Raw genomic sequence first — 25499 nt, 5'->3', positions numbered from 1 at the left:
TTCATATTTTTAATAGGAAGCTATACAATATTATATGTGTGCATGTACATTAGGTTAGTCAGTACTGAAGCTGAATCTGGAGCTTATCTAACAAAATAACTTACGATAACTAGTACTAATTTATATGTTATAGAAAATATTAAATACAAATTTAAAATGAGAAAAAATCAAGAGAAGCTAAACAAATTGTAAAAATTTAGTTATGATTAATGTAGGTTATAATTTTTCTTTTATATTTTGATTGAATTTAATTGTATTATCTTTCCATTTCTAAATATTTTTTCTGACTAAATATTACTTTAATAAATATATCTGTTTAATAAATCTGTTTTGTTTAAATGCACCAAAATACATTGCCTATATTCACTGAGAAATGGGAACAAATATTCATTTTCTAAATGGGGTGTACTCAATTATGCTGAGCACTGTACATACACCAATCTTCATTCTATTCATGTTGATATTCTGAAGATATCAGTATGTGTTCATTAGGGATGCAACGATTATAGATTTTAATTGTGCGATTATAGTCTGAGGAATAATCACGGTTTCACGTTTATCATGATAATTATGATTATTTTCAAAACACTACAAGTTCAGAAAATCACATGAAAACTCCAGTGTTATTTACTGCTACTCCGTAACCAAATAATACACCATGTTACAACCTCTTTGATGTTAGTCTAGGGTAAAAGTAATAACATTTAAGAGGTGTGGTACCTTTACAAGATGATGGGTGAAAACAAAAGACACAATCAACAAAACTGACAACAAAAGTGATTTAATGTACAAAAAGGTGAAATCAGAATAATGCCCAAATATATACACTCAGAAAAATATTTACAATAATAAAGTAACAAATTAAACAAAGTATCAAACAAAATTAGGTCAACTCAAGAGTTAGGGGACGCCAGTGAAGCCAAATCAAAGAAATAAATATAACAAAACAATTCTAACTCATAAGCAAAAACCCTTACCTCACTAGAACATGAAAAGAAAAAGAAAAGAAATCTTCAGCGCCGAGCGCCGTAAACTTACCTATTCTGAACTAAAAACAAAACAAATACATAAGTGGCATTCACTTTCTTACCTGGTGTTTTAAACAATGGATTGACTACGTGTATGTAAGATGGAAGTCGTACGACATCTTCCCTGTCCGCCTTACTCTGAGGACAAAGTCAACTCTCAATAATCTGTTTTGGATTTGAGCAGGTAAGAGTTGTGCCAAGAAAAGCGCGCTGTCATCCGCTCTCCCTGGCGTCCTTATATGTGACAGCGCCACGTCTCCCAATGATGAGTGACTGGTCTCCTGACCAATCAGATTCCGCGAAGGCGGACCTAAAGGATGTGACAGGTAGAGATGGGGAGAGAGAAAGAAAGGGAGATAGAAAAAGAGAGAGAGAACGGGACGCAAAAATTCCACCAATATACGACAACCGTTACACACCACAAAACCATTATAAAAAAACAAACAATAATCCATTTATTTTTGGACTTATTTAAACATAAGTAATAATTTTACACTGAAAATAAATATCACAACAATAAATAAATAAATAATATTATGTATTAAAAAGTAGGATTTGTGTCATGTAAATCTAAGCTACATATTAGCTAAGTATTTCCCTTCTAAAGAGAACAAATGCAGTCATAGGCTACTGAACCTCGGCTAAAACACGGTGTTGAGAAGCCTTTACAATTAATTAAAGCACTGTTAATAGTGAAATCGGACTAATGCTCATACCTAATTTGCCTGATTATATAGTTTGTGGGATTTTATTCTATAAAAAGTGAAAAAAGAATGTATCACAAAACCTCTCCATCAAAAAGTTGACTCTTCTATTAAAAAATAAATGAAACAAATAAATACTGTCTATTCATATAAGTGCTTATGTATTAAATAAGGCCTATATAAACATAACATTTTAGAAAACAAGTAACACAAAAATATGTTTTAATATATTTAATCAACTGGGAAAATATGTTGATATTATTATTATTATTTTTTTTTTACCGTTCACTCGCAGTGTCTTGCATTAAAGCAATAGTTCACCCAAAAATGTAAATTTACCTACTAATTACTCTCCCTTAAGTAGTTCCAACCCTTCATGACTTTCTTTATTCACTTAACACTAAGAAGATATTTTGAGGAATTTTAGAAACCTGTAACTATTGACTTCCAATGTAGGAAAACAGTCACTATGGAAATCAATTAATACCGGTTTACAGCCTTCTTTAAAATAACTTATTTTGTGTTCAACAGAACAGAAACTCACACAGGTTTGGAACAAGCAAAACGTGAGCAAATTATGACACAATTTTAATTTTTGGGTGAACTATCCCTTTAAAGATGTCTCTGCAATGGAGGCGGTGGGCTGAGATGCTGGTCTCTCTCTGCACTCATCCTCATCATCATGGGGGGGGGGTTGAGGAGCGAGGGTGATAATCTGTGTGGAGAGAGAGAGCTGAATGAAGGTGGTTAGTATTGATCAGAGCTCAGGTGATTGATCTTAAGGCTCTGATAACACCTTCACTGCTGCCCCGTGATCTGCAGGGAGGAGGGGGACGCCTCATATTCCCACAGCCCCATCCATCTTTCAGCTCTTCTGCTCTCATCTCGCCCTCTACTTGCTCCATTATCTCCATCCTATCACTCTCTCAACATCTCACTTTAGGAAACAAAAACTAAATGAAAACATTGTGTTAACTGAAAAAGGTAAAAAAAAAAATGTTAAAACTTAAATAAATAAAGTACAATAAAGTCTGTTGGTTAATACATTTGTTTCCGTTTTTATAAATCTGTCAGTAAATATTAATAATTTTTGTTTTACAAAATACTTGATTTAGAAATTATTTAATAGTTAAACTTTTTAATTTCAGTTTTACCAATTATGTTACTTTGCGTAACACTTTATAGTAAGCTTAAATTTGTTAATAGTACATTAATTAGTAACAATTAACTAACCATTATAATATCTCTCAAGCATTTGCAGTATGCACTCTAAAAAATGTTGTTTAGACCAAACAAAAAGAATTAACTTAACCAGTTTGCATCAATATATTTAAGTTACAACAAAATCTAACAAAATGAAGTTCAGACAACAAACTTTATTATGTTAGCCAAATGACCTTTTCCTTTTCAATTAGAGGCATTTTAGTTGAAATACATTCAACAACAACATGTTTTTTTTTCAGTATTTTTTTATGTATTTTAAACCACAGTTTTTCAGTGTTTTACAAAACATAAATTTGTACTGTTCCGTATAAACAGTATGAAAAATAACCAAAAAGATCAGTGTCTGGACTTAAAACTGCAAAACATAAAGTACAACATAAAGGGCAAAATCTACTCTCAAATAAGTAGAGACTTTAGAAAATAATTGTCTTGAGACGCAATACTTTTGCACAAGTTCAAAAAACTTTACAAGTATATTTAAGTTCCTTGAGGTAGCTTAGATTCAGAGCATATATTATGCCCATTAGCAGAGCATAGCACCTTGAAATATCCATTCCATTTAGGATTTTCATGCCCTCAACCATGATGGTTTCCGTCTTGTTCAATTCCAAATTAGACTGAAAACCAATGATGGCAATTGTCATCACTTGCCTTTCAAAGTCCTCTTCAAATTCTAGTGTATTTTTGTTAAGCGAGAAAAAAACTTTTTAAGTCAATAAACACTGCTAAAATCAAGTGTATTTACCAGGATTAGTCAACACTCTGGTGGAAAAGAGAGAAGCTTTGAAATCCAGAACTCTATTTGTGTGGAAATATTATAAATGCAGTTTCTTTGGGTTACTACAAGTTGAATATTATTTCAAACTAATTGACAAACATTGATTCATTCATTAATTTTCTTTTCGGCTTAGTCCCTTTATTAATCTGGGGTCACCACAGCAGAATGAACTTATTCAGCATATGTTTTACGCAGCGGATGCCCTTCCAGCTGCAACCCATCACTGGCAAACATCCATACACTCATTTACATACACACACTACTGTGTAGTGGTCACAGACCTCTTGAGTTATTTTTTATAAAATGTGTGTATTAATCTTATGTATAAATGGTTATTAAATTACATAAATTAATTAAAATGATATCAGTTAACACACTAATTTAATTTTTATAGCATTTAAATATTAAAATACAATTGAATCTAAAACACTTAAAAAAACAATAGTTTTATTGAAAATAACAAAATATATCTCACTATAGAAATCTTGACTAATTTAGTTTTTTTAAATCCTTTTATTATTTAATAATTCACTTTCCCTCATGTGCTGCAATATTGTGGATGTGTCACACTGAGGCTACACAGCTGAACCTGCTTAAAAACCCAGGGATCAAGACGAGAACAAAATGTCCTGTTACAGTAATTAGAACAAAACCCCTTATCACAAGAGATTTAATAACACACTGGCATTTCTTTTTTTTTTATTGCTTAGGTGGACCTGCACTTCCTGAAGGTTCTGACAGGCATCGCTACACAGGGTGCAGTCTCCAAAGAGACACACAAGTCCTACTTCGTCACCACCTTTAAGCTGGAGGTCAGCACTAATGGAGAGGACTGGATGATATACAGATTCGGCAAGAACCACAAGGTATGATAACGGGTGTTTTCTCTCTTAGTGTGAAACTCTGAAAATGAATAAAGACAAGGTTTATTGTTATTTTTTGCAAGGTATATTGCTATTTTATTTTTACCAGCATTATATCCAGTAGTTATTTACCGTGGTGCAGTTGAAATCTTGGTTTGCCTACAAACGTCATATGGAATTTAAAGGGGTAGTTCACCCAAAAAATAAGAGTTTTCTTACTGTTTACTCACACTCAAGTCATTCAAAATTTTTATGAATTTCTTTCTTCTATTAAAGACGAAACAAAATATTCAGGGGAATGTTGTAAAAAAGCAGCCATTGACTACTATAGTAATAACAAAAATACTGTTTCACAATATCTTCTTTTGTGTTCAACAGAACACAGAAACTCAAACAGGATTGGAACAAGTGGAGGATGTGTAAATGATAGCAGATTTTCATTTTTTTGGGTGGGGAGGGGGGGGGGGGTGAACTGTCTTTATTACATTTATGTCAATTACAATTACTGTCCTTCAGACCATTTTGTAGATCAGTGTTTCTTACCCACGTTCCTGGAGGACCACCAGCTCTGCACATTTTCTGTATCTCCCTAACCAAACATGACTGATTCCGATCATCAGCACATTAGCAGAGACTGAAAGACCTGTAATGGGTGTGACAGACAAAGGAGAGATCAAAAACATGCAGTGCTGGTGATCCTCCAGGAACGTGGTGGAGAAACACTGCTGTAGATGATGATATTTTTCTTCGGTGTAACTTGAAGATATTTTACTGAAACGATGGTCCTTGGTCATTCATAAAACCCAAGCATCTACTGGCACTTTGAGAGCCAAAAAGTATTCCCAGGAAAAGCAAAATGAATACCTGTGGCTACTAACAATACATTAAGATATTGTGAAGAAGAAACATGGGTCTTTGCTAGAAAAAGATGTGGATTAAAGGTAATAACATTGTAAATAATGTTCAGTTTCATTAGAGCAGGGGTGTCCAAAATCGGTTCTTGAGAGCTGGTGTCCCGCATAGATTAGCTTTAACTTCCTTAAAACACCTGCCTGGAAGTTTCTAGTATACCTAGAAAGAGCTTGATTAGCTGGTTCAGGTATAATTGGGGTTGGAGCTAAAATATGCAGAATACTGACCCTCCAGGACTGAGTTGTACACCCTTGCATTGGAACTTCATTAGACCTCAAAGTATCATCAGGAGCCACGTGAATGAGCTTAGTTTGGCCTGTATGTGTTTTGTTCACTCTCAGTCGTTTACTTGGGTTTTATAAACGCTCTTTTCTGCAGTGACTTAATTCTCCAGACTGATGGGACGAGCTAGACAGGACTCTATTACTCACAATCTGAGTGAACAGACAGATTTAAAGGCTTGAGCAAAAGCAAAGTGAAGGGAGGTCAGAAAAAGGAGAGAGCTGAAATGAGTGAGAAGGTCTGTGTAAATCTAATCGCCCCTTGCTGAACATGCTTCTAATCTTCAGTTATTAACAAATCCCCTGGAAATCCTGTATGCAGTTGATTGCTTAACAGGGGAACATGTGAAGGCTCTGATGTTAGCGCAATGATTTTGGAAGAAGCTGTAAAATATCATCAGTAGCCACTAAGAATGAAACCACTCTGGGCACCATCAGCTGGCATTGGGGTCTTTCGTTCCGGACCCCCTACTGGAAAAGCCTCGGGCTTTAATCTTCCTGAAAATCTCTGAGGCCTTAATGTGCTCATGTTTTTACGGCTTTGGTTTCAGTTGGACTAAGCTTTGTTAAGAAGTCTCGCTGTGCTGGAATGGAAGATTTGTGCCCTATGGGAGGCATGACCGAGCAGTGTCCATTTAGAAATGGTGCTATTAAATAATGTACTATTTATGCATGTGCCTTGAAGAAATGTATTTTTATATTGGCAGCTATCTACCAACATGCCTGCAGACCAAATGTATTCGGACATGGCTTTTTTTAATAACACCAATCATTGTTATGTAGATTTACAGGAAATAGGGTGTCTGCGGTGCAATGAATATGTAAATGTGCAGTACTGTAAACGACTTTGAATGTGAGCGTCATGTAGAAACAGGCTGTGAGTCAGCAGGTTATTATTTTTAGGAGCTGTGTGGCGATGTGTTGGGTTGATTGCTCAACATCAAGCTTCCATCGCTTTCAAATGATGGTGCTAGAGGTGTGTTTCTGTCTCTGGGGGATTGTGTGTTTACGGACAAACAGGAAGAGCTACTGAAGAGATCACTGTGGGCTTGTGGCTGATAGTCTCATTGTGTGTGTGTGTGTGTGCGTGTGTGTGTGTGTGTGCGTGTGTGTGTGTGTGTGTGTGTGTGTGTGTGTGTGTGTGTGTGTGTGTGTGTGTGTGTGTGTGTGTGTGTGTGTGTGTGTGTGTGTGTGTGTGTGGTGTAAGTGTGATATCAGCAGAGCTGGGCTTAATTTCTCAAACTGCCTCAGTCGCTGTGGCGGTTCTTTCAGTTCAAGACTAGATTACCTTCTGCACACTCATTCAGCTGCTGCTAAATCAGATCTGATAAGATCTCACACACATACACAGAGCTCTTATCCAGAACTTTACTGTGTGCCCTGTGTGTAGGCAGCTACAGTATAAGGAAGCATCATAACTAAGATGTAACTTTATATACTTTATAATGCAAAAATAGCACATTAAATATCTTCTTTTAACACTAGAACTTCAGAGAGAGTAATTTTGATCATTTTTAGATTTTGTAACTTTGTTAAAATGAAACATCTCTATAGTAGCCTGTCTTTTCCAAAGTGAAGTTTATTTATAAACTAATTTCAAGAGGATCACTTGCTTATGATTCACCATGGCTGGACCCGCATTAGCTAATGCATGATTCTCCAATCAGACGATCCCTAAGTGACTTCAGTCTGTAAACCACAGTCATCTCCGTCTTGAAGAATCCCCCTTCCCACTTTTTCCAAGATTGGGTGGCACATTAGCCCAGTGGTTAGCACTGTTGCCTCACGGCAAGAACATAACTGGTTCTTATCCTTAGTAGGCCAGCTGACATTTCTGTTCGGAGTTCCCCCAGGTTCACCGATTTCCTCCCACTGTCCAAAAACAGGAGTCATAAGTAAATTGACTAAACCAAATTGGCAACATAGTCAAGTTCCTAGCCAACAGTATTTTCTCCTCATAAAGCAATTCATCATTAATCACAAAATAAGCGGGGAAGTTCTCGAGATCTACCTGAGCTCGAGGATCCTTTGAGCCAGGTACAGCATGCCAAACAAGCTTATATTCAATCATCAGCTAAGTGTGAACTCTTGAATTGTATTTTTTTTCTAACATTGTATTTTTATTAAAATGACAAAACACAAAATAGTTCAGATTACTTTAGATAGTTCAGATAACTGATTGCATATGTTTCAGCATTCACTACTTTTTCAGTGCCTTTGAATATGCATTCATCTGTTGCCTAGCATACAACTCTCTGAGAGCAAAAACATAACTTTACTTCAGATGTGTCATTCAAACATTCAAAAACAATTATATTACAAAAGTGATCTTATTTATATGCATTAAACCTCTAAAATTAGACCAAAAAATTCAGAGTTAAATTCTAAAATCTCAATAGAAGCTTCCCATGTAAATATAACATGACAAAAACTCAATTCAGTACAGTCAAATATGGATGGTCAGAATGACTGTTATGTCTATTCTAATAGTTATGTAATTCTGGTAGTTTCTGTGGTAAATGCTAGGTTAAAAACAACCCAATTTTGACTCAAGTATAGATAAACCTATGACTGGGTTGTTTTGTTTGAATAGGTTGTGTGGAGTGTATAGTTTCGCACGTCATAATTTAGCCAATTATGATGCGACCCTGGTTTATAATTTTTGTTCGAAATTATAATCTTTACCTATTTCCTACCCCTAAACCCAACCATAACTGTAAATTATTCCAAAAATCAGAGGGCAATAATAGACATTAACGGTAAACATATCCCTTAATGCTGATTGGGATGTTGTTCCAGGATCAACATAGATATTAATACAGGAACATGTCCTACTTAGTGAAAACAGGTTGGTGGTATAGTTTCAATGTCAGAAATTGACCCAGTCACTAACACTACAGCTGAGTAATGCAACTACCCAACTCTGGGGAAAAAATTATATTTTTTTCTGGTATAAAAAATATACCAGTATTGTTTGCATTCTACATCTTGACTTATTTGCCATAGTGTTTTTACTGTGTTACATTCTGGGATTGCCACCACTGTGAAGAACACACATTCTAGGTTGCTGCATCCCATCGTTGAATCAAATAAAGACAAAATTGATGCTAGGTTTTTGTTTTGTTTTTTTCAATTAAATGTAAATTAAATTTGTTTAACCCCATACAATGTTGGCTTACAACAACCCAGCATTTATTTAGAGTGCACATATGCCAGCAGCTAGCTCTCTGCAACTCTCACATGGTCACCCACTGAAGCTAAGCAGGGCTGTGCCCTGTCAGTAACTGGATAGGAGACAACGTGTCTAGGTTGCTGCTGGAAGTGATGTTAGTGAGACTAGCAGTGGATACTCAACCCACGGTCTGTGTAGGTCCTAACGCCCCAGTATAGTAAATGGGACTCTACACTGCTTAGTGAGCGCCGTATTTCAGATGAGATGTTAAACTGGGGTCCTGACTCTCTGTGATCGTTAAAAATCCCAGGATGTCCTTTGAAAAGAGTAGGGATTTAACCCCGGCAGGTTGGGCAAATTTGCCTTCTGGCCTCTGTCTATCAAGACCTCCTGACCATCCCCATATCATTATTGGTTGCATCACTCTAACTTCTCTCCACCAATCAACATGTGTGGTGTGCAATCTGTTGCAATATGGCTGTCGTTGCATCATCCAGGTGGATACTGCACACTGTTGGTGGATGAGGAGATTCCCACACTGTAATTCCCCCACGAGCACTTTGAGTGTCCAAAAAAAGTGCTATTTAAATGTAGGTAATTATTATTTAGTGCCTTTTAGAATTTCTAGGATATATCCAAAAACAGTATATTTATACCTTTTGGAAGAGCCATTTGTATTGGGAGACTTTAAAGCACTGTGTGTTTTGGAACAGAACTCCAGATTCCCTTCTCTTTCATTGGAAGCATAGAAAAGTACACACCAATGATAGAAACACATGCATATACAGTCAATCCCACAACCGTGTGGTTTCCGCACTCTTCCTCCTGAAACCATATCTGATAAAGCCATCAATGTAATGGCAGAACAAGCTATGCTTTTCCACCAACATATTGTTTTAGATTGCAAAGAGGTCAGAAGGTCTCAATCCCATTCCCACTGGTGAGTTGGTCCCTCATGCAATGTCCCACACCTGCTCCTAAGGTCAACATGACCATTTAAAGCAGCAAGGTCATTGACCGAGATCATTATAAAAGTCTAGTAAACTCCTTGCTTGTTTAACAGTACCATCAAGGAGTTTTTTATAGAGAAAGAGAGCATATGGTTTATGTGTTAACATGTAAACTTCCAAAGCAGAGCAACAGAGTGCACTGTCATGGGAGATGACATCAGCTCAAACTTCAAAACGGCAGCCTGACATATTCGTCCATCTCTGCGCATTCCTTGACTTCACATGGAGCGCGTGGATAATGGAAGACTGCTGCCAGATCCCAAGAGGAGCCCTCTGTTGTACCGCTGAGGGTTTAACCTTTCGTGATGTCATCGACTCGAGAATAGATGCTCTTTGAGTCGAGTCGGCTGCATGAAGCCAAGCCATCGTGCGTGACAGTGGAAGGTGTTCAGTGTATCGAGGAGACCGCGTCACATGTATTCAAACAAAAATACAAGCTTACCTGTCGTGTAAATGTGGTTTTCATTCACTGTGACAAATGGTGCTTTTGGAGGAAACATTTACACCTCTGAGGGTCATAAAATATATGGTCTGGTCTTACACTTACAGAGTACATACAGATTCTAGCTTGACTTGTGTTTCATTTCTGTGTTGATGTTGTCACCAAAATAGAAGGAGTGCTAAATTATGCACGTTTAAATAAAAAATGGCCTTTTCATTAGCATTCGGATTATTCAATTCAATTCATCTTTATGTCTATAGCACTTTTTATGATGTAGATTGTGTCGAAACAGCTTTAACCAAGTAAATTGAACCTGCTTTATTCCAGTTTTTACAGTTGAAGTTAATTTTTTTTTAGTTCAGTCTTATGTAAATGTCACTGCTGAAAGCCTCACAAGTCCCAAACCAAGCAAGCCATACTTCGATTATTGCAGAAGATAATGTTTTACTCTTTAAGATCATATTCACAGATAATTGTCACAATTAAAAAGCGTAAGTTATGGCCTGTTTTTACTGAGTGGTACAGTATGATATGGTTCAGTACATTTTTATGCCGTTTTTATTGTCAAAAAGTAGCAAAAAGTGAACTGTACCGTACCACTTTTTTGGGACCCTTTCGAAAGGGTACTAAAAGACAGAGCAAGACACCCAGCTGAACACTATTGGTTTACAGAGATACGTCATTCGCTCATGCAACAAGCCAGGGGAATGAAAACAAATATAGCGCCATTTTTAAAAACACAGCCGAGACATTACACCGTAATAATATATACATATAATAACAAGCCAATGTCGACCCGAGCTCAAACAAACATTGTCGTCGTGTTTATGAACAGTCACAAAGCCAAGAAGAAAAGCAGAATCTACCTTGTGCCCCGCAGTTGTTTACAAGGCCGTCTAAAGCTTGAGAGGTTTCACTTTCTCTCTCGAAAGAGCTCGTGTGCGCATCTATCTTTAAAATAACCAAATTGAGCTGATGATAATAACGTGCGGATGATCATTGAAGTGGTTCTGACATCTGATCCTTTGAGAAATGGACAAGCGCTAAAGTGACGCACAAAAAAACAAAGTCGGAAAAATCAAAAGAGCAGATGATTTTTACAGCAAACATGAACAAACTGCCATGTTTAACTATTATCATCCCCTTTTGGACTATTATGAACTCGGAATGGCGGGATTAATTTCTAACAAGAGGTTACATGTGCTGTTGAAGATTAAAGATACAGATGAGAGGTTTGCACTGACTGGGCTATTTGTTGCATGTTGTTTTTTAACTCAAATAAAGACTAACTGTATGCTGTGTGTAGTTTTTCTCTAATTTTTATAACATATCAGAGACTGTAAGGGTCTCTGTCTGTTCATACATGTTGCATTTATTTATTTATCTTATATAATTGCAGAAATTACAGTAGGTTATATCACTGTTCTGCATTTATAATCAAATCATGGTTATAGAAAGGTTAGTGATGAACATTTATACACAAGTATCGGTGTGTATAAAGCATCTGTTTTGTGAGAAGTGCTTCTCATATGACATGTGAACGACCCGTACAGCTTTACTGTGACATTTCCTCGAGCAAGAATGACATCGATTGGAACTTTCCGTCGGACACCACACCCACCAAAAGAGTACCATTGATACCCTCCTGGCTGTGGAAACGCAAGCCTCATAAAGGTGACTTGTACCGACCCGAACCATACCGTACCTTACCGTACCGTACAGTACCACTCAGTGGAAACAGGCCATTAGGCTGTAAACAAATGAAACTACATTCTAGAAAATTGTATATAAAATCACTTATTTGTAAAGTTTAAGAACATTTTTCTAGTACTTGTTCTAAAATATACATTGCCTATAATTGTGGGCTGAGTAGAGCTTTTGTGTTTGGCGTGATGCTTGTCCATAGTCCCATTTAGCCACTTGTTACCAACCACTTTTAAGTCAAGTAAAAGCTTTTTGAGTGGGGAGTTATCGACGTGTTTTGTCATCAAATAAAACATGAAAGGTTTTTGAGCTTGAACCAAACATTATTACAGATGGAAAAAAATGCCATTAAAAAAAAATCACTGACTCTTCATACCGGACATTAATGATACCTATTTCCAGCTTTTCTGGACTCCTTCATATAGCACTCTATTGATCATCCTACACAGTGCTTACAGTTGTTTGTGTGCATGAAACCACAGAGAGAAGAAAGTGTTTCAACAGAAATTTCCACTGTTTTCCTCCCCTTGTATCACAGTAGGAAGGTAAATCGAAGAGGGAGGGCCTACACATTCCAATCTCTCTAACTCAATCTCACATGCAGACTGGGAATTAAGAGGAAAGCAGCAACCAAATCAACATTCTGCAGTTTTTCCCTCTATCTGAACAGGATTTAGCCAGACATTGTAATCCACAAGATAATATTCTAAACCGAATGAGCTTTTCTTTCAATTTCACAACCTGCAGACTCACACCCTTGAAATTTTTAATTCATGCTTAATATTTGTCACCAGTGTTTAAAACTCATGACACAAACACACCAAATGGCACAAACACACCAAATTTGGCCACTGTGTTCCACAGAGTACCACATCCATCTTTGACAGCCATGCATACAACCAAGAGTAGCCAGGATACTAGACACGAACCATGAATCAGGAAAACCTGACACATCAAGTTGTACTTTATCTACAGGCCTTTTGAACTTTATAATATGTGTATAATTATTCTACATGCGGTTTCTTTGACCTCATATTAATCGAAAGCCTACAAGGAATATATGTACTTATAAAATAATTTGTCACAGGACTATTCTGCTCTATCTCTCTCTGTGTTTCCTCCTCCTCTGAGGCTGAGCCTGCACTGGCCTGCCGCCAATTGGAGCCCGGCTGCTCTGTCAACATCTTCATCTGGGCCGTGGAGGTGTGGGAGAGAGCAGAGGAAGGGCAGAGAGAGAGAGTAATGACTCAAACAGAGCTGTGAACGCTGACCACATTTCCCAGCGGCCCCATCAGTCTGAGGGAAAAAAAGCATGGCAGCTAGCCAATGCAAAGCAGTGAGAGATGGAAGGGCCGAAAGACAAAAAGACAGGCAGGCATAAGGATGGACAGAGCGGGGAATGCAGCACCTCTTTCATCGACTGTGATCCCTGGTGCCGCCATGTGACTTTTTGTAACCCAGACCAAGTTCTAATGCACTGTGTCCACTTTTATGCAACGACAAGCTTTTCTCGTTCTATATTACATTGAAAGTGACAGCATCTTGCAGGAGTGTGTGTGTGTCCTCGCACCCCAAGGGTTCAATTTGGAGGGTTTTTATTATTTAGTAGACCACCCTTGTGCCAGACGTTTGCATAATTCACGTTCATTTTTAGGGGGAATCTCCCTCACTAGTAACCTGCCTTGTTGGCCATTACTGAGGACCCAATTTTACTGTTTACTGTCTCTAGTGCAATGCACTAAATTACTTTAAGCATAAAACGAAACAATGAGAACTAGCCATGCCATGATCCTAAGAAATTTAAATATCGTAGATGTTACTATACCGGGCGAGCCCCCACAACTAGTAATGAATAATGCAATCAATATTCGCACACGTATACATTTTCATACACTGATGGATTTCTAAGGAGTCCCTAAAATGTAACTACTCTTGAAATGTCAGACTAAATTTTTTAATAATTCATATAACAGTTAATCTACATCCGCCCCATTGATCTGTCTCTGTGTGTGTGTGTCTAGACAGACCAGCAGCACTGCGGCTGTTTACTCTGTCACAGATTAGATCTTCGTGCATATGCGTATACAGAAAATAGACATATGAAAGCATTTATTTTTTTTTTTTTCTGTACACATTTTTTTAAATGTTTTTTTATGATTTTTAATTCCATTGCCATTGTTTTGTAACAGAGATTGAATAATAGCCAGCAGTTGTGTGAAAATGGAAATTAAAATACGTTGTATGATCATTTAAGTAATTCTTTAAGCTTTTAAAATAGCCATTCGTCATTAGTATCCTCAATAACCATGTTTCATAGTTTTGGTTTTGTGTCTTTTATAGTGTATCATGCGCCATGGTGCATATTTTAGAAGACATTTAATTGTTGAGTAATTCCGATGATGATCTGATGTGCAGAAAATATATTTAGCAAATTTTAATTTCAATTATTCAAATATCTAATGAATACACACTCTCAAAAATAAATTGACGCGGGCTGTCACTGGGGTGGTACCTTTTTAAAAGGTACAAATTTGTACCTAAATGTCCAAAAGTGTTCCTCTTAAAATTTGTAGGTGATAATATATACTTCCTAGGTATCAATATAGACCCTTTAAGTACAAAAGGTACCACCCCAGTGACAGGTCTCATACCGTTATTTCTGAGAGTGTAGTAATATTTTCATTCTATTTCTACTTCGTTTTTAAAAGAGCATTCAGCGAATATAAAGAGACAACATCGCGAAACGCAAAGTTTTTTTTTTTCTTTCCATTTGGAGTGCGTTATTCAGTTCCATAACACTGTCACCAGTCCTTACTCCTTATTTGTGTCTAATACCCCAGTTTGTCACGGTGGCATGAATGAAATGTCCTGGAGTTAAACTGAAACTGCCGAGCTGCAGTTAAAGTCTGGCATCCTGCTGATTTGATTCAGAAGGGTATTTTTTTGTTAGACTGATCACCGGTCAGGTATACATCCACGCTAAATTATCAAGGTGAAAGTCATTATAGCTTGCGTAGAATAGACCCAGCTCCCAACCCAACTTTTATATATATATATATATATATATATATATATATATATATATATATATATATATATATATATATATATATATATATATATATATATATATATATATCTTCTTTGTTTATGCTGAGATATTTCACTCTTCTTTGCAATAAACTTGATATTACTGAACACACTCAGGAACCTGGGAAAAATTCTTATTTTAGAAGAAAATTTCAGATGGCATTTAGAGGTTTAAACTCTTCATATATTTGATAACAAAAAATGCAACATAGATGAACACTTTAGTTTAAGTATTAAACCTCACTCTGAACTTCTAGGGGCTTACCTGCCTATCATCAACATAATGGCTGTTTACTTGTACTTACTAAATATTCTGCATCATCTGTTTTCCGACCCAATACCTAAACCCGACGACTAGCTAACTAACCATTAATAAGCAACAATTTAGTATAATATTGAGGCAAAAGTCAGCTTTAATGTTTTGTTAATAGCGAGTAAAATATTGAGTAAAGTCCCAAGATGTGGATCAGCTTGTTCTTTTGTATTACATTAGAAAATCTGTCATGTCCCGCTGACATCTTGTCAGTACACTGGCATATAACAACTGGCATCAGGTTTGAAACACTGTTCTCATGTCAGTCATTTTTCACATGTGGGTACAGCGTCTGAGCACACGACAGACGAGAGAGCGAAATAGGAAGAAGTGAAATGAGCGCTTACTTTCACACAGAATGAAAAGACGAAAGAATAGTCTCTCTTTCTACTGATGTTATAGAAGCTAAGAGTTCAACACACTTGGCCTATTATTCTTCTATGATCGGTTTTAAAGCCATCTGCACGCTTCAATCCACAAGCGTAACACATTGTCTTTAGTTTATTCTTTGCTGTACAGCCGTGCTTGATTTTGCATGAGATGTGGGGTTTTCTGTTTTTTTAAAAACCTTTTCAGTTAAGTGCAGTTCCAAAGCTGTTTATTTTATAGTATACTATATTTATTATACTATATTTTAACTAATAAAAGGGCATTTAGTTGCATTGGCATTTTAGGGCATTGCTTTTATAATAATAGTTTTGGATGTTATACTATCAAAGTTGGGATGATGAGTCTCTAGCTGCGTCCCAAATGGCACACTATACACTATGCACTCATGCACTATGTACTTATGCACTTACACATTCAACAGGATAGTATATGTATGTAGTGGTGTCCCAAATGGCACACTAATGTTTTTTTACCAAGCGGAAATTCAAACCGTTTCCCTGATGACGTTTGACGGTTGCCAAATCAGTGAAATAAACAATAGAATTATCAAATAATACCTGCCGTGAGTATTGCCGTATTCACCATCGGTAGGCGCTATAATCACTCTCGTAGGAGAATTTTGCTTTCACCATCCAAAATAAATAAAGTTATTCAACATGTGCGTCCGATAGCTCCGCCCCTTCCGCTACGTAAGCAAACCTGCGGTCGTTTAGTGCGTGAAGTGTCCATCATTCCACACTTCATTTTAGCGGCTGAATGAGTGCATCATCCGGGTAATTAAAGTGAACTTATTATTTTTAGAGTTTTCAGTGTGAACACACTACTTACACTATTTATACCACAAAATGGAGTAGAATAGTGCATAAGTATGCGATTTGGGACGCAGCTATTGTCTTGAGTTTAATGTAAATGACATTGACAGTGAGTTTTTAATTACGTTTACAAAATGCCCATGTTTTGTCTTTGTTTTCAGATTTTTTTTTTTTTTTTTTTGGTTAGCTGAACTGCGCTCAAAAAAATGTTTGCTGTTTGTTTAAACTACTTATTTAAATTGAGCTAAAACAACACAATTCTTGAGTTTTTTTAAGACAACTTAACTGTTTCATGTTCAATCCACTTACATTTATAAAAAAATAGTTTGACAACTTAATTCCTTTATGTTGTTCCAACACAAATAGATTGTAAACAAAATGTAAAAAATGCTGGATTCCACACAATTTCTTCATGTTGTCTCAACGCAAATCGATTAAGCTATCTTAAACTTATTTTTACAAGTTTAAGAGATTGTGACCTGTAAAGAGATGATGCCAACCATAAAGAACTTCTAGAGGTATCCATAATCCTTGACCAGGCCATATCCTGAGAAGATGTTGTGGTGGTCATGGAGTGGAGAGTGGTTTCTCTCTGAGTCTGGTTTTTCTCATGGTTTTTTCCTTCACTTTCATCAAATGGTGAAGTTTTGTTCCTCACCACTGTCACCACTGGCTTGCTTGGTTTAGGACTTGTTGGTTTAGTTTGATGGATTTGTTCTTCAGTGTTTTGACTTTCAGCAATGAAAATTGAACTGGACTGCCAGTTTCAATTTACTAGAATGTCTATGTTAAGCTGCTTTGACACAATCTACATTGTAAAAGCGCTATACACTCCAAAAAATTACTCTTGCTGTTTGGTCAAACTACTTATTTAAAATAAGCTGAAACAACACAATTCTTGATTTTTTTTTTTTTTTTTTTTTTTGGGACAATTTAATTGTTTTACATTAAATTTAATCATACATGAAGTTTGATTAAATAAGCAAATAAGTTAACCTGATTCATTCATGTTGCCCCAACACCAACCGATTGTGTGGAACCCATCATTCAGTGTAAAATGCTGGATTCCACACAATTCCTTCATATTGTACCAGCACAATTCGATTAAGATAACTTGAGCATTTTTACAAATTTAAATGGATTGAACATAAGACATTAACTTTTAAATAAGTAGTTTGAACAAGCAGCAAAAGTCATTTTTGAGTGAAGATATAAAGATGAATTAAATTGAATATAAGTGTACTGAACATAAAACTTTTAAGTTGTCCCCAAAAAAACCTACGAATTGTGTTTTTTCAGCTCATTTTAAATAAGTAGTTTGAAAAAAGCAGCAAAAGTCATTTTTGGAGTGGGTGCAATTGCTAACTCTTTTTGTATTGTTGGCAAAGGAATATAATATGTGTTTTGTTGACAAATTTTTGTTTCTCAAATGAGCAAAAAGAAAAACACTACTTGCTGATTGACAGCCAATGAGCATAAGAGTTTTGTTAAGTGTTTTGTGAAGCACTGGTTCTACTCTTACAGTTTCTATATTTCCTGCAATCCCCCTAAGTGTGTGTAATATTGTTTTGAATATTTGCATAATTTAATTATGCTTTCCTTTCAGCTTTTCTGTGTGTACCTCTCTGCAAAGCAAAAAAAGTGCATGGATCAAACAAAAGATACACCAAGACTCCCATCTAAGTATAAAAATCATTGCCACCCTTGACAGATGCCACATACCTGATCCCCTCACAGGCTGCACGCTAGGAAACACTAGCAGCCATGCTGAAAGGGAACATGATATGAGTAACACACGCAAATGCATGATTCATGATCGTAATTTAGCATAAACCTTCCGATGACGGCAGTGTCCATTTGTTATGTCTCTGGCTACAGGCATGCACATGCACACGCTGAGAGTGCATCAATCAAAGATTACGCCTAGACTGCATAGTGAGAGAGAGAGTGAGATTATAGAAAAAAACACACACACAAAAAAGAGGGAACGGGAGTGAGGGTGGCCTTGTATCAGTAGACGACCTATGACAGCAGGCTTGACAGCAGTTCTCCTGTTTCGGTGTGTGGGAGAGTCTGTCATTACCGGCACCTGTGTGTCTGTCAACACAACACCACCAGTCAGGGGCCAATGTAGCTCAGGGATGCAAAGAAAACATTAGCAGGTGCGTGTGTGTTTTGGAGTGGGGGGGACAATAAATGTGTAGTTTGATGTTTCTAACACAATCCGTTTTGATCTCCGCCTATCTCTGCTGCTGTCAGAGTCTGGGACTTTGTCATTTTTGTCATTCCTCTCACTTTCCCTTAGAGGACCAGAGGGAAATCACCATTCTTCAGCTTCATCTCAGCCAGCTCCCTAACGTCCTCTCAGTAATTGGACTGCTCAATCCTGTTACGCTTTTTTAGCTTTTTTCTGGGCTTTTTGATCATTTTGGCATCTTCATGGTTAATACTCTTCTCTTTGTGTTTTTTGGAAGTTTATCTGTAATGAACAGTGGGCCTTCTGTCCCAAATCCCATGCGAGAAACATCTGTTCGTCTGTTATGAGGGACTCGCAGCCCCTAGTTTTCTGCTGGTTTGGATTAAATTTGTCAGCCAATCACTGGCCAGGGAAGGGAGCCGCCCAGTCCATGGACAACGGTAGATAAAAACTGACTGAGAGGTTGCTAAGCGGTCGCTAATGTGTTCTTTGGTTTCAGCAGTGTTTGTGTTTACTGAGCTCTAAATGATAGCTAAGACTGTGGCTAAAGTTGTTCCTTCGATGCAAATCTTTTTTTTTTTTTTTTGCCTAACATCTTCCAGAAAAAAATAATAAGATTGATTAGAAATTATTATTTAATTCAACTCAAGTTTGTTTGTATAGCACTTTTTACAATATTTATTGTTTCATAGAAGCTGTTCAAAAGGTGCACATTATTGCATGACAATCAAATTCATTCATTCGTTTTCTTTTCAACTTAGTCCCTTTATTAATCCGGGGTCGCCACAGTGGAATGAACCACCAACTTATCCAGCACATATTCAACGTAGCGCATGCCCTTTCAGCTCCAACCATCTCTGGTAAACATCCATGCACAATCATATACTATGGACTATTTAGCTTACCCAATTCACCTGTACTGCGTTGCCCTACAATCAAATTAATTTATATAATTAATTAATTAATCATATAATTGAACAACTTTGCTCAATAAACCATGCATCCATCAGTGTTAATATCAATTGATTTTTGTTAAAACTAAAAATATTTTAAAATCATATGAAAAACAGACATAAAAACATCATATCGTAAGTTTAAGATAAAGTACTAACACTGTTAAAAAAGAAATCCGAAAATAAATGTTAATTAGAATTATATACATGTGTTTAAGGCTACCTGTTTTACCTTTTTCAAGATTTAAGATGAGTCTTTCATGTCTCCAGAATGTGTCTGTAAAGTTTCAGCTCAAAACACCCAGCAGATTATTTATGATACTTTTCAGAGTATTGGAATTTTCTGCAATGAACACAATGTAGCTGTTTTGGTTGCCTGTTGCTTTAATGCTAGTTCTCCCCGCCCACCCTTCCCACATGCCTCAATCTCTGGCTGCGTCAGATAAACAGCACAGTGACAGACATAAAGGAAGCAGATCTTACATAACGTTTGTGAGAAATACTACTGTAAGAACTTTCCCAATGATTATTTGATGTATTTGTTGTAGAGTTAAGCCTTTCTGCAACGATGAGTCACACACAATGTTGTTACAAAGTCCACGCAAAGTCAGAGCATTTAACTTTGCACTGTTTTTGCACGGCAAATGTGACAGGATACACGTTAATATCCACTGCTGAATGGATATCGTTATGTTAATGTACAAAATAAACCTGAATTAATGTCCACACATTGGGGTTGAAGCGTCTTCTTTTAGAATTGTACTGACATGCGGCTGTGGTGATAAAGTAAAAACAGTAAAATCGCTGTAATTTTTTACAAACATGCACTGTTTTAACAACTTTTTAAACTTGTAAAACTCATTTTTGATTACATTTGCTTATAATTGATAATCACAGAGAGCTAAACAGATCTTTAAATAGCAGTTGCTTAGTGCACATCCTGTCTTGTTGATATGATTATACGCGTTTCTATGGAGATATGTTAATATGCGGCTGCCAATCAAATCGCTGAGAGGGGAAATCGCACTCCTCTGTCACGTTGTGGTCAGCCTCAAAATGGGAAGGATTTGGATCCTATTTTAACATCAGTACATTTTAAAAAAAGAGACTTGTTGTCTTTAGATTACCCCAATATGTTTGTGGACACACTATACCTACTCACAGTTCTGTCCAAACTGTCTTTCATCAAAGGTGTTTTTTAAGAAAACAAATTAAAATAAAAACTCACTAAAACTACATGACATCACCATGGGTTCCCTCAAGATTAACCAATGGGGTTTTCAAATGTCTGTGGTAATAATAACTTGAGAGTAAACTTAACACTACATTTAAGTTGTATGACAAAACACTGAAGTATCATTGACAGACACAGACCTTATTTCACTGATTAATTGGAAATCTCCATTAGAAAAACATCATAAGAAAATCTTGAGGGAACCCACATCAAATACTCTAATTATTCTGCATTCTGACATAACTGCATCACTTTATTATAAGGAAAATTAATTAAACCTTCATTTAAATCTTCATAAATGCTGTAATAGAATATAGATAATACTAAAATAACACTGCCACATGTATAGCTTTGGAATATTTCACAGACTTCCTAATGTAGCTGAGTTTTTTTTAATTTACTTTTTCGGAAGTGCTGGGTGTGTGTCAGGTTATGTCAGTGAATCGTGAGAAATAGGACTCTCCCACACACTAAAGAAGTGATATATTACACACTGCTTGCCCCTAGTCGTCTCATACACACACATGGACTCTCCTTGGCTCTCACACACTGCACTGTGATGAAAAACTTCACAGGCAGTGAAGGGCAAGGTTACACACTCCATCATGAGGTCATTAAACAAAAGCAGATTTTCTGTGCTGCATGTCTGCATCTTCCTACTGACAACAGCTCCACACACTCCCTTTTTCTTCTGAAGCATCTTGCTCTCCTCACACACACTTTTTCTCAAGGCTTGTCTTGTGTTTTCGCCACACCTTTTTTGCACTGCTCCGATTGCATGTAATTATCAGCTTGAAATCGAAAAATGTTTTTGGCTTCTGTTCACTTTATAGTTTCATTGTATTGTTAATTAGGGATGCATCGAAATAGAAATTCTGGGCCGAAAACCAAAATCGAAAATACTTTATTCTGATTATTTATTATTTTAATATTCAATCATTCATTTTCTTTTCGACTTATCCCTTTATTATTTTTTTATATAATGTAATTCTGTAAGACTTAAGACTTAATTCTGTAAATTTAACTCTTTTGCTTTTTGGTCGATGCAGCAACAATCCGGCCTTTGCATTGCTTTCGTAGCACAGTACTTTTCACTTCATGTGTGAAAGCCACTTCATTCTTTGTTTATAGCATATGTTTATAGCTAGAGCGAGGTTAAAACCAGCGTGTTTCTTTTTTATTGGCAAATAATATTCGGCGGTTAAAATTAGTAATGACTCGCATGAAATTAATGTTTTGACACAGTGTCGAGATCCTGAAGCGCAAGTGTTTCGAAACACTGCACCAAAGCATGAGGTCACGTGACTAGGGTGTTTTGAAGCACCAAGTCACGTGACTTAAGCGATTCAAAGCATCAGTTATTTCAGAAGCATTTTGAGACCTGGGTCGAAAAAAATCTCATGTAGCTTAGTGGGCAGACTTCATGTGCTCTAATTGGCCCCAGTTCGAAATCCGAATTTTCTGAAATTATGACGATGTATTTAATAATGTTACTTTTATGATCAAAAGACATATTTAGTTGTTCATCCGGATGTCAGACCAATGTTAAAACAAAACTTCACCCTGGATTCAAACCCATTACCTCTCCATGCTAGTCAGGAACTCTCACCGCTTCACTAACTCACTTGAAACCTCAACTCTACAACAAGGGATTTAGTTCCTTAATTTGTTTACCTCAACAGTTTCTTTGCTGAAGCTTCCAGAGCAGTGCATAAAAATGACTACTAGGTGTCACTGTGGAGATGGGTTTTGAAACTTTTCGAAGCTTCGACATGTTTCCTTCAGCTGTTTCAGTGTTTTGTGAAGCCTTGCTTTGCCCGCCATTATCAAAAATACAGTGCATCCCTAATGTTAATGTAATATTTTATATTTAGTTAGTTAATTAGTGTCACGGGTAGGCTCACTCACAAATGTACGGATTTATAATGCAAGGAATTATCAGTAATACGTATTTACTGCAACACTCACAACAGGGAGTGGTGACAAATACCGGACATACAATATACGGTATACAATACCAGACAAAGGAATAAACTGAACTCAGGGGTACAAATGCACAAGACATGATTAAACAGATTACAAACAGGGGTGTGACACAGTTGGAACTACTGGCGGGAAAACTGAACTAAAGAAATACATGACGTAAACAGAAGGCACATAGTCACCTCAGAGGCACCAGACGTTTTTTGCAATACAGTACATTATGAACATTAATTTCCTGATGTATAAACTTAATATTTAAGGCCACTGAATATAAAGGGGGTCCAAATCTTTCTTAGTTTTAATATTTTAATAGTTAAACAAAAAAAATGACACTTATGTTCGTTACATAATACAAAAAATGACAGGTAGATTTGTAGTAGTCTCTAAGTTATGATGAAACAAGTGAAACATTTGTACAATTGCCCGAGGCCTCCACTGCTTTTAAACAACCGTATGCGCAATGATTAATGATCGCAGGTCCTCAGTTCACAGTTTTCAGCTTTTATTTCATGATATATTAGGGTGATTTACCAAATTTTAGAAGGCTGTGCTTTTAGTTTTTCTAACCCGTCTTTAATCTCTTCATTCACTATCCGCACAAGCCAGCCTTACACAGACCTGACCCAGACCAGCTGGCCCGGATGTCATTGGATCTGGAGACGGGTCAGGTCCTTAGGGTCCAGGCTTTGTTTCTGTGTGTGCAGTGGAGCAGAACTCGCCCTTTTCTGGTCCTTCTCCCCTTTCCCACTTCCTCTCTCTGGAGACAAAGACCATGACAGAGGCTTGAGTCTCCAAGGAACGAGGAGAGATGGATATTGCTATCAGAGCTTGTCATCTTGTCCATCCTCGCCACCCCAAGATGCAAAAGCTAAAGCACATGTTTCTAAAACACCCTGGGAACTGCCTGCTGAAATACCAGTGATCCATCTGACATATTGATGTAAACATTGACAACACCCAAAAACATTTGCTTGCATCTTGTTTTATGTCTTTGTGACAACGTTCAAGCTTATGGAGTGATTCTTCAAAACCCCCTCATTCATGTCTGTGGTCTTTAACTCATTCTGGAGGAAGCAGCGTTTCATGTTTGAATTTATGATGTGAACATTGGCGTCTCTGTGTGTATTCAGTGGTGTGTGTATTTTTGTTGCAATTAAAGTCACAATCTCACTTGACCCCGGTAAATAAGCTCTCACTCTGCGAGGATTTGTGCTTGTTTGTGAGGTTAGTTTGTTTTTGAATGAGTGGCCTCAGCCTAACCACCTCCTGAATAGCTGTAAATCTCTCTCTCTTTCTTCCTCCCTCTATGTGTGTCCTTAGGTTTTCCATGCGAACGCAGACCCCTCAGAGGTGGTCCTGAACCGGATCCCCCAACCCGTCTTGGCTCGGTTTGTCCGCATCCGACCTCAGTCATGGAAGAATGGAATCGCTTTACGCTTCGAACTTTACGGCTGTCAAATCACGGGTCAGTAAACCTCACACCACAAAACTTTCTTTAAATCTGCAAACAATCCATGTTTCATCACTCCTTAAGGGAACACTACTATGTAGTGTTTTACATTAAGGATGTACTAAATGTAAAATGAGACAATAGCAGACTTTCATACAAAGATAGTTCAGTCCATCACAATGTACAAAGTTCCATTAATCAATAAAGCTCTCTGCACTGCAGAAAGAATGTAATATTTACATTATGTCCACACATTGCTTGCTAAAATGTGACTTGCAAGGAATCCTGACTGTCCAGAACTTGAACTTGGAGGCTGACTATTTTGAACTGATTACTTCTGATTGGCCATTGCTTTTATGAAATCAGCAGAAATGTCTATGATTGGCTGCTTTGCTCAGGCTGCAAGAAATCCTGCAAACACACTAACAGACACATACTTGTACAGCTTTTTATGGGGACATCCTAGACTTCCTTCAGAGACTTAGTGATTTACTTAAAGTACAAACTGTATATTCTATCCCAATTCCACCCCAAAACCCAACACTGACAGCATTTTTAATTTTTTTTTTTTTTTACTCATTTACACCAAAATGTCCCCACAAGGTCAACACTCACTGGTATTGCTATACAGGTGGGGACATTTGGTCCCTACAATGGGAGAAACACAAGGTACACACTACTAGGGATGCTTCGATCAATCGGCTGAAGATCGGTATCAGGCGAAAAACACATTTCAAGACTTAATTGGTACTCCCAATCTAGCCGATGTCATGAAACAATGGCTGGTTTGTTTATGAGTTTAAAAGCAGAGGAAGACGCACATCCACACTCGTATATTATACACCAGCAGCCCTACAACCCTACAGCCCTACCAGGTCAACACTTACAGGTATTGCTATACGTGGGACATTTAATCCGCCCAATGTAGGAAACACAAGGTACACACTAGGAATGCTCCA

General features: G+C 37.0%; 1 protein-coding gene across 3 annotated transcripts in view; it reads left to right on the top strand.

Moving 5' to 3' along the window:
• Positions 1-25499, top strand: part of nrp2b (neuropilin 2b) — a 138011-nt gene that overhangs the window by 66215 nt on the left and 46297 nt on the right. For all 3 annotated transcript variants that reach the window (XR_012384922.1, NM_212966.1, XM_017357663.4), the window contains 2 exon segments: positions 4445-4600; positions 24411-24555. Coding sequence is in view for 2 of the 3 variants with exons in the window: in NM_212966.1 (NP_998131.1) it covers positions 4445-4600; positions 24411-24555 (301 nt within the window). In the remaining variant the exon portion in view is untranslated.

Source organism: Danio rerio, chromosome 9 (assembly GCF_049306965.1).
Source record: "Danio rerio strain Tuebingen ecotype United States chromosome 9, GRCz12tu, whole genome shotgun sequence".
Lineage (NCBI taxonomy): Eukaryota > Metazoa > Chordata > Actinopteri > Cypriniformes > Danionidae > Danio > Danio rerio.
Note: the sequence above shows the minus strand (reverse complement) of the source record. Positions and strands in the feature narration are given on the sequence as shown.